This window comes from Triticum aestivum, chromosome 2B (genome assembly GCF_018294505.1).
Source record: "Triticum aestivum cultivar Chinese Spring chromosome 2B, IWGSC CS RefSeq v2.1, whole genome shotgun sequence".
In the NCBI taxonomy this organism is placed as follows: Eukaryota; Viridiplantae; Streptophyta; class Magnoliopsida; order Poales; family Poaceae; genus Triticum; species Triticum aestivum.
In genome coordinates, this window is record NC_057798.1 from 427588810 (window position 1) to 427599980 (window position 11171).

The 11171-nt window shown below is 45.7% G+C and overlaps 1 protein-coding gene across 1 annotated transcript in view; it reads right to left on the bottom strand.

Moving 5' to 3' along the window:
- LOC123045291 (SNF1-related protein kinase regulatory subunit gamma-1) overlaps positions 1 to 2684 on the bottom strand; it is a 9504-nt gene extending 6820 nt beyond the window's left edge. Inside the window, exon 1 of the mRNA XM_044468294.1 lies at positions 2263 to 2684. Coding sequence (XP_044324229.1) covers positions 2263 to 2422 — 160 coding nt within the window. The 5' untranslated portion in view covers positions 2423 to 2684. The remainder of the gene's footprint in view (positions 1 to 2262) is intronic.
- Between the last annotated feature and the right edge of the window lie 8487 nt (positions 2685 to 11171).

An 11171-nucleotide genomic window follows, 5' to 3' on the forward strand; every position in this document is an offset into this window, starting at 1 on the left:
ACCTTCTATTCTGAGGGTATCCGGTAAACAGAGCTCGGGACACCTCATCTTTGGGCTCCCTTGGCGCCCCGACCCTTGCGCTAACCATTTTTTATTCGAGAAGTGCTAATCATAATTATGTCCTAATCCATCCTAACTTGGTGTCAACCTACAGATAAGATTGGGGCGTTTGTGTGCTATGATTGTATCCTAATAATAATTATGTGTTAATCAATGGTAGTTGGTGCTAATCATTTCTTCTCAGGTCTTATCTTAATTGCAATTAATAATTATGATGTTCATTGATGTTTTGGATGTGGGTCAGTACCATTAGAATACTATATAAAGGTAAAAGCCCCTATGTGGAGATATAGGGGGTTGTGTTTTCGGGGCTCTGCTTGACTTGCTCTAAAGTCATGTTTCAAGCACCACACCAATTCAAGATTCGTATAGACTTGCCTGAATGGGCATCATTCGGGCCACAAATGAGTTTAGCCACAGAGCTAGAACAGAACCCTTGTTGAGAACTTTCAGCATGAAATTGGCAAAGTTCAGTTACAGTTTTGGATTTCTGACCCTATCATCACCAAGTCACTTGGTTTATCAAGTGGCCAAGTCGGAGTTGCTCATGTTAGCATCGTTGATTTAAAATACTTACCAGGAAGGAGTGACTTCAACACAGAAATAGACGTGGCCAAGTTAGGCAAAAAGTTGATTGCAAAGGCTGCACCTCTTTGTACAGTTTCCTTTATATCGGGAGAAAATCATACATACTGGTGACCCCCCTAGAAAGCAAGGTAGTACTATAATTTTTTCTGTTGAGAAAGGTATTTTTTTCCGACAAGGAGGATGACCACCGGGCATCAGGACGATGCATGCAGACATTTTATTAACTATTCACCTAGACCTTACAAAGTAATACATCAATAAGTCCGAAGCCACCATCTCGGCAACATCTGTCACTACTCCTTTCAACTTGATGAGGGATGCAGATTGTCTGAGCCGCATACCAAGACCTCAAATCAAAGCCAACATCTGAAGCCGGAGGGCCCAACCAAGCTGCATTGCCGGGTCTGGGGCACACACCACTGGTCCAGCGCACTCTCAGTGGTCACCGCATGCGCACGCTGCAGAGGCCGCCACCATCGTCTTCCACTAATTCATCTTCAGAGCAGGTACTGACGCATCAACCTTACCAGGCCTGCCCTCGACACCACCACAGTGCCAGACAACGCCACCTCCCTATGCGCGTCCATCTTTCTCAACTTTTTTCTGATTCGGATGTATATACACACTTTAGGTGTTTGTTCATATTTGAGTCCGTACGTAGTCCATATCGAAATATCCAAAACATCTTATATTTAAGAACGGAGGGAGTACAATTTAACGCATCCACACAAATCTTCTTTTACAAAACAAAAGCTAAAAATAGTTTATTTAGCCAACTGGCCTAATCCAATTGGGGATTAATAGTTCCAGAAGATATATTTTGATCATGATAGACAGGTACTGGGAGTCATTTCTTAGTTTAGCATAAGCTGTTATCAATACACGTCAGTCACATAATATCAATACACGTCAGTCACATATATAATTTATAATGGCATAAAGCAAAGAGAGTCCCGGACGGCTCTTGTTTCGGTGGTCTAAGAAGTGAAAAAGACCTCTCAACAAGAGCAAGCATAACTCCCTTAGCCTGAAGAGTTGAACGTACTGGGATTTTGGAACACTTGCTAGAAGCTTTCAAACCTCCACTGCATTTTCAGTCGTACACCAGAACAGTGCTACTGCCCACTGATATCAAGAATCAACCTGGAAGTGGGCTATGCGCGTTCACTAGAATGGCCACGACAGCACAAAACTCAAAAAGATAGACACGCCTGGTCTGATGCCCCCGTCGGTCGACATGAATGGCAGGCAGGCAGGCAGGACAGGGACGAGCACATCACGTCAGCTGCTGAGTGCTGACACGGAGCGCGCACGGCACAGCAAGAGGCAAGAGAGAAGAGACGATCGAGCATCAGGTTTGCACCAGTATCTGCACAAACAACGATACAGATGGAATCGGCATCCAAAGGAGAAATTGCCGGTGTGGCTCCAATTCTCGACACGGAGCGACGCGAGTTTTTCTTGGCGCTAGGAAACCCGGTCGCTCACAAGCAGTCACATTTGGACCAACTCGCGCTACGCTACTGTTGTTGCAGCAGAGCAAGACAGGGGCAAACATATAGGTACAGTAGAAACAAGAGCGCAAGCAAGCAAGCAAGCGAGCGAGAGGATTACCTTGCGAGGGGTGGGTGCGCGGGAAGGCGGCGACGGGGATGTCCTCGAAGCAGGAGTTGAGCTTCTCCGACGGGGACAGCTGCGGCTGCGCCACCTCCCACAGGTCCTCCACCCGGTGCCCGATCTCCGCCTCCGGGCTCCGCGGGCTGTCCGTCTCCATCTCCTCTCCCCAAACTCGGCGTCCTCCGCCTCCCCCACTCTGTCTCCCCCTTCTTGGCCGGACCGGAGTACTTCCTCCTGGATTCTCCCAACAGCTCTGTAAATAACTGCACGATCTCTCTCTCCTCTTCTGCTTGCTGCTACGCGCGGGGAAATGCAAGAGATATATTAAACTCTAAGCCAAATTGCTGCGTCGACGGATGCGAACCCGCTGATACTAATAATACTGGCACTCCGCCTCCGCAGTCAGTGTAGTGGTGTCTTGTTCTTATCTCTGCGAGTCTAAACTGTCAACGCGAGAGAGGGGCCCGCGTGCGAGTGCGAGGACGTGCTGCTCTCCGCGGCGTGCGTCCACGAAGCACGCTGACAGGAGGGGAGCACAATATAGAGGGACCACATGTCATCGATGCTGCTCGAGATCGAGCTTTGTCCTTCCAAGTCTGTTTCTGGCGACCAGACGAGCAAAACCGCTGCGGCGAGGCGGCTCATGGACAGCCCGTGTGGACGTGGCCAGATTAGCTGGTTTTCTTCCTTCTTACCCTCTTTCAGCTGGCTTCGTCAGATTATGTGGGGCCCAGGTTAATATATTTAGTATGTAATAATCCAGAAGGTTCGGGGTGTGCTACGTCGAGGCGCACGATAATAACTACACCCTCGTGTATTTAATACTCCCTCCGTTTTATACTGCAGTGCGTATAGATTTATCAAAAAAAAAATCAAAACTTTATAAAATTTGATCAAGTTTATAACTACGCCAAGGTCCTCTCCCCCTCTCCCTCCCGTGGCGCCCCGCGGGCGCCCCTGGAGAAAACCCTAGCCTGTCACTGTAGCTCCCCCCTCCTCCACTGTCGTTAGTGGGCGTCGTCGGGCAAAGTCTGTGCTGCGTCGGCAACAGCGGGCCTATTCACTTCCTCGCATCGGCCGGGGGGCGTGGGAAGTCAGATCCGGCGGAGGCTCACACGCGCGGCGGCTGGGTGCGACTTGGCGTCGACTACGAGCTCGAGGAGGCTTGGACGGGAGGAACGATGTCGACGGTGTTCCAGGCGGATGCAGCGGCTCGAGTGGGCTTCCCTCCCCGTCTGGATCTAGCCTATGCAGCGGCGGCGACTCGGCTTGTCGTGGCTGGAGGTGGTAGGAGGTTGCCGCACTGAGAAGAAGGTGGAGAGTGGTGGGTTGGATATGCGACTCTGCTGGCGGAAGTTGGCGGAGTTTGGTGATGCTCGTGGCACCATGGAGGTGGAGGGGCTGCCCTTAGCTTCGGGGGAGGGGGGAGGGGGAGGGCGGCGGTGTTGGGCGGGCCTAGACCGGTGGTATTGGCCAGTGTGCTTTGCCTCTTCTCGCCCACTGGTGGTCTTTGCACTGGTGGCCTGGGTCCGCTGGGCGTGGTGGCTTCGATGGTTGGTGGTAGTTCCTGGCGGTGGGTGGTTCGACTCCAGATGCGAGGTGGTGGTGGAGATGGTGGAGGTTGTTGTACTGCTTGATGTGACGCCTCCCATCATGGTGGCCAGCCTGATTGAGCAGCTCCGGGACTTTGGGTTTTGTGATCTTGAGCTAGGAGCAATCCATGCTTCGCGACGCTGAGGCTAGCAATGGCAACATCCATGGGGGCCGTCCCCTCCCTGGAGGCATTGCTTTGGCCCCGATCAAACTCCCTCACTCATGCTCAGCGGAAACTCTTGGTCTAGCCTTTGGACTAGGTGGCGGCGGCAAGGTGTTGTTCCCTCCTTGAAGGCGATATCTCGTTGCTCGAGGAGTCCCGGTGGCACAACTCTTGTCGGTGTCGGCTACCACTCTGGGTGTGGGCCTTCGCGGCGCAATGTACACCATCGCCGGAGCTCTCTCGACTCCTCCTCTTCTAGGTCCTCCCAATCCCTGCCATCCACTTGTCGACTTCCTCTTGGCACAATGGGCGGGGTACGTTGGTTTGTGTTGTCCCGAGTCTTGGTCTTGTTGTTGTTGGGAAACGTTGCATGGAAAACAATTTTTTTCTACGCACATGCAAGATATATCCATGGAGATGCATAGCAGCGAGGGGGAGAGTATGTCTATGTACCCTCGTAGACCGTAAGCGGAAGCGTTTGACAACACGGTTGATGTAGTCGAACTTCTTCGCGATCCAACCGATCGAGTACCGAACGTACGACACCTCCGCGTTCAGCACACGTTCAGCTCGGTGACGTCCACGCCTTCTTGATCCAGTAAGACAACAAGGTAGTGGATGAGTTCCGGCAGCACGACGGCGTGGTGACGGTGATGATGAAGTTATCTCTGAAGGGCTTCGCCTAAGCACTACAAAAATATGACCGGGGGTTTAAACAGTGGAGGGGGCGCCGCACACGGCTAAGCAATTGTTCTGGTTGTGCTAGGTGCACCCCTCCCACATATATAGAGGTGGGGGTGGAGGGAGCAGTGAGGAGGCGCCCCCCCAAGTAGGTCAAATCCTACTTGGGGTCCTCCCAAGTGGCGCCCCCTTCCTTATATAAGTGCGGGAGGAAGGAAGGAGGAGGTGCCCCCCCCTTTCCTTTCTCCCCTGAGGAGGGAAAGGCAGGAGGGGCCATCCCTCCCCTTTCCTTCCCCCTAGGGCTGGCCTGCCATGTAGAGGGGCGCACCAGCCCCCTATTGGGTTGGTCTGTCCCCTCCTTTGGCCCATTAAGCCCATACACTTACTGAGGGTGTCCGGAACCCCTTACGTTGACCCGATGACTACCCAGTGCACTCTGAAACTATTTCGGTGTCCGAATACCATCATCCTATATATCAATCTTTACCTCTCGACCATTTTGAGACTCCTCATCATGTCCGTGATCTCATCCGGGACTCCGGACAAAATTCGGCACCAAATCATATAACTCATATAACACTATATCGTCAACGATCGTTTAAGCGTGCGGACCCTACGGGTTCGAGAACTATGTAGACATGACCGAGAAACCTCTTCAGTCTATAACCAATAGCGGAACCTGGATGCCCATATTGGCTCCTACATATTCTACGAAGATCTTTATAGGTCGAAATGTTATGACAACATACGTAATTCCCTTTGTCCATCAGTATGTTACTTGCCCGAGATTCGATCTCGGTATCTTCATATCTAGTTCAATCTCGTTACCGGCAAGTTTCTTTACTTGTTCCGTAATACATCTCCTCGTAACTAACTCCTTAGTCATTTGCTTGCAAGCTTATGATGTGTATTATCGAGAGGGCCCAGAGATACCTCTCCGATACTCGGAGTGACAAATCCTAACCTTGATCTGTGCCAACTCAACAAACACCTTCGGAGATACCTGTAGAGCATCTTTATGATCACCCAGTTACGTTGTGACGTTTGATAGCACACAAGGTATTCTTCCGGTATCCGGGAGTTGCATAATCTCATAGCCGAAGGAATATGTATTTAACATGAAGAAAGCAATAACAATAAACTGAATGATTAATATGCTAAGCTAACAGATGGGTCTTGTCCATCACATCATTCTCCTAAGGCATATTTCCTTCAGTCTCCCACTTGCACTAGAGTCAATAATCTAGATTACATTTTTATGAATCTAACACCCATGGAGTCTTGGTGTTGATCATAGTTTGCTCGTGGAAGAGGCTTAGTCAATGGGTATGCTACATTCAGATCCGTATGTATCTTGAAAATTTTTATGTCTCCATCCTTGACTTGTTCACGAATGGAGTCGGAGCGTCTCTTGATGTGTTTGGTTCTCTTGTGAAACCTGGATTCCTTTGCCAAGGAAATTGGCCCAGTATTCTCACAAAAGATTTTCATTGGACCCGATGCACTAGGTATTACACCTAGATTGGATATGAACTCCTTCATCCAGACTGCTTCATTTGTTGATTCTGAAGAAGCTATGTACTCCGCTTCACACGTAGATCCCACTGTTGGAGAACGTAGCATACAATTTCAAAAAAAAAATCCTATGCTCACGCAAGATCTATCTAGGAGATGCATAGCAACGAGAGGGGGAGAGTGTGTCTACGTACCCTCGTAGACCGTAAGCGGAAGCGTTAGACAATGCGGTCGATGCAGTCAAACTTCTTCTAGATCCGACCGATCAAGTACCGAACGTACGACACCTCTGAGTTCTGTACATGTTCAGCTCAATAACATCCCTCGCCCTCTTGATGCAGCAAGATGTCAAGGAGGTAGATGAGTTCCGTCAGCACGACAGCGTGGTGACGGTGATGGTGAAGTGATCCGCGCAGGGCTTCGCCTAGGCACCGCGAGAATATGACCGAGGGGTGTAAATTATGGAGGGGGGCGCTGCACACGGCTAACAATTGATGTTGTGTTGTGCTAGGGCGCCCCTCACATATATATATAGGTTGGAGGGAGAGGGGAGGCAGCCATGGGGCGCACCAAGTAGGATCTGAATCCTACTTGGGGTTTTCCCAAGTTGGGCCCTGATACGTCTCCGTCGTATCTATAATTTTTTATTGTTTCATGCCAATATTATTCAACTTTTACATACTTTTGGCAACTTTTTATATGATTTATTTGGACTAACTTACTTATCCAGTGCCCAGTGCCCGTTCCTGTTTGTTGCATGTTTTTGTATCGCAGAAAATCCATATCAAACAAAGTCCAAACGTGATGAAACTCCACGGAGAATTATTTTGGAATATTTGTGAATTTTAGGAGTTGGAATCACCGCAAATGGAGGCCCACACAGACCACGATGCACCAGGGCATGCCCCAGGCCCCTGGCGCGTGGTGGTGGGTTGTGCTCACCTCGTACGTCGGTTGGAGCTGTACTTCGGGCGCAAGGAAGCTTATATCAGGAAAAAATCGTTTAAAAAGATCAACACAATCGGAGTTATGGATCTCCAGGAATATAAGAAATGGTTTTCGGCCAGATCTAGAGAGAGCAAAACAGAAGAGAACAGAGAGGGACATCCAATCTCGGAGGGGATCCTGCCCCTCCGCCGCATGGAGGCCATGGACCAGAGGGGGAACCCTCCTCCCATCTAGGGGGAGGCCAAGGAAGAAGAAGGAGGAGGGGGCTCTCTCCCCCTCTCTCCCGGTGGTGTCGGAGTGCCGCCGAGACTAGGATCATGGCGGCGATCTACATCAACAATCTTGCTACCATCAACACCAACTTTCTCCCCCTCTATGCAGCGGTGTAACACCCCTTCTCCCTGCTATAATCTCTACCTAAACATGGTGCTCAACTCCATATATTATTTCCCAATGAACTATGGTTATCCTATGATGTTTGAGTAGATCCGTTTTGTCCTATGGGTTAATCATAATCTTGGTTGGTATGATTGTATATTTTATTTATGGTGTTGTCCTATGGTGCCCTCCGTTCTCATGCAAACGCGAGGGGACTCCGTTGTAGGGTGTTGCAATATGTTCATGGTTTGCTTATTGCCAGTGTTGCGGGGGTGACAACAGCCTAAACACGGATAAGTGGGTTATGGCTATGGGAGTAAAGAGGACTTGATACTTAATGCTATGGTTGGGTTTCATGACCTTAATGGTCTTTAGTACTACCTCCGTCTCGGTGAATAAGTCATTCACATAGTTCTAGGTCGACGATTTAACTATCTAAATATGTATTATATGTGACAAAATATATATATTTAGAAACTACATCCGTATAGAAATCTAGTGATATACTTTTCATGACATATAACACATATGTAATTCCTCAAATCGATGACCTAGAACTACGTGAATGACTTATTCACCGAGACAGAGGTAGTAGTTGCGGATGCTTGCTAGAGTTCCAATCATAAGTGCATATGATCCAAGTAGAGAAAGTATGTTAGCTCATGCCTCTCCCTCATATAAAATTGCAAGAATGATTACCGGTAATTGTTATCGATTGCCTAGGGACAAATGACTTTCTTGTTGACAAAAGTATCCACTTTTATTACCTTGCAATTTATCCGTAGTTTTATTCTCGCAAAGCACTCATAGTTTTATTCTTGCAAAATAATTTCATACTTGTTTTAGGTAAAGCGAACGTCAAGTGTGTGTAGAGTTCTATCGGTGGTCTATAGAACTTGAGGGAATATTTGTTCTGCCTTTAGCTCCTCATTGGGTTCGACACTCTTATTTATAGAAGAAGGCTACAAACGATCCCCTATACTTCTGGGTTATCAAGACCTTTTTCTAGCGCCGTTGCCAGGGAGCAATAGCATGGGGTGAATATTCTCGTGTGTGCTTGTTTGCTTTATCACTAAGTAGTTTTTATTTCCTATTCTAAGTTGTTCTTTATCTTTAGCTATGGATATGGAACACGAAGCACCAAAAAAATTAGTTGTACTTGCTACTCATGGAGATGGGGAACCTCCTAAAACCCTCGATGCTTGTTATGTGAAAAATATTATGCACTACTTTGATAATCCTAAGAAAACCCCATTCAACTTGATAATGGGAGTAATGTTGGATCAACGTGAATACTTTAGGGATTATTGCTTAACTCATAAAGGGAAATTGTTATGGGATCAAATTCATATGTTGCATTGGTATGCTCGAGAGCTATGCTTGAGATATGATTATACTTGTTGCTCTAGGATGAATGCTCCACACCTTCCCTTTTCATGCAAATTTAATGATAATGAAACCTTGGCTTCTTGTTGCTCTAGAAGAATTTGTTGCTTTTAAGGGTGCTTATGAAATTGAATCTTTGTTTTTAAAGTATGAAGCTTTTGATGATGATGTTTATAGACCTGAAAATTTTGCCATCCTTAAATATTGCTATGATAATTATAAATACAATTTTGATATTGATGATTTATTGAGAAAATCTCCACTGTCCAAGAGGAGACTAATGTTTTGCAGGAGTCTATGGAAGAAGGAATTGATGAAACTATGAGCTCATTAGATGAAAAAGATGATGAGGAGAGCGAAGAACAAAAGGAGGAAGAGCAGACTAGCTACCCGTGCCCACCTTCTGATGAGAGTAACTCTTCAACTCATACATTATTTAATTTCCCTTCATGCTTACCAAATGATGAATGTTATGATAATTGCTATGATCCCATTGATTCTTTTGAAATATCCCTTTTTGATGAACTTGATGCTTGCTATGTTTGTGGCCATGATGCCGATATGAATTATGCTATTGGAGATTAACTTGCTATTGTTCCTTATGTTAAACCTTAAATTGTTGCTATTGCACCCACACATGATAGTCCTATTATCCTTTTGAATTCTCCAAACTACACTATATCGGAGAAGTTTGTTCTTATTAATGATTATATTGATGGGTTGCCTTTTACCGTTGCACATGATGATTTTGATGAATAAAATATGCATGTGATTGCTGCTCCTACTTACAATTATTATGAGAGAGGAACTACATCTCCACCTCTCTATGTTTCCAACACAAAAAATTGCAAGAAACTACTTATGGTATGTATTGGCCTTTACTTGATGTGCATGAATTGTTCTTGTATGACATGCCTATGCATAGGAAGAGAGTTATACTTTGTAATTGCATGATATATGTTGCTTTGTGCTCACTACTAAATGCCAAATCATTGTTACTTCAAATTGGCTTTGATATACCTTGGGATCCGGGTGGATCCATTACTTGAGCACTTATTACCTAGCTTAATGGCTTTAAAGAAAGCGCTGCCAGGGAGACAACCCGGAAGTTTTAGAGAGTCATTTATTTCTATTGAGTGCTTTTATAAAGTTTAAAAACAAAAAAAATATAGAGGGGAACTTAAAACTTCACAAAAAGAAAAGTGAAAGTGAGAAGGACGAGCACCGTGGAAGCGGGAGCATGCCTTGAACTTTGTTCATGCCCATGGAAACTTTGTAAATCTTGAATTACAGAAAATTTTCAAAAAAAATAATTATCCCCTTGTACAATTCCATTGTATTATAAAAATAACGTGCCAAGATTTGCCTTTAGGATGAGTAGATTGCTTGTTGGTTTGTGCGGTGCAAAACAGAAACTTTGGCTGTAGTGATCGATTTTACATTTTTTACTTGAATGACAAATGGTTCTGAAACTTTTTGTAATGTCTTTATATACAAAATGTTTATTTGTTCCTAAATTTTTCAGAATTTTTGGAGTTACAGAAGTATGGTGGATGTTCAAATCTTTACAGACTGTCCTGTTTTCACAGATTGCTGTTATAGCTTCATTATTTGCATATGTTTGAATCCTTGTTGAAGCCTCCTTGACTTGGGGCCATATAATTGGGATAGCATGCAGTGGGTAGTGTTTGTTTATAATTATACAATAATGTTATAGCAGTACATGATGGGATTTCATTGCCATATTCACTAACCCTACCACTAAAAGTTCGTTTAAGTTTTGTGTGGATGAAGTGTTCAAAGATCGAGGAGGTCTCGATATGAGGAGAAGGAGGAGAGGCAAGAGGTAAAGCTTGGGGATTCCCAACGCACCCCAAGTAAATATTCAAGGAGACTCAAGCATCTAAGCTTGGGGATGCCCCGGAAGGCATCCCATCTTTCTTCAACAAGTATCGTATGTTTTCGGATTCGTTTCGTTCATGTGATATGTGCAAATCTTGGAATGTCTTTTGCATTTAGTTTTAATTTTTATTTTATGCACCATGCTGGTATGAGATAGTCCATGGATGATTTATAGAATTCTCATTGTAGTTCACTTATATCTTTTGAGTACGACTTTATAGAATGCTTCATGTGCTTCACTTATATCATTTGAAGTTTGGATTGCCTGTTTCTCTTCACATAGAAAATCGATGGTCGTAGAATGCTATTTTGCTTCACTTATATTTGTTAGAGCATGTTC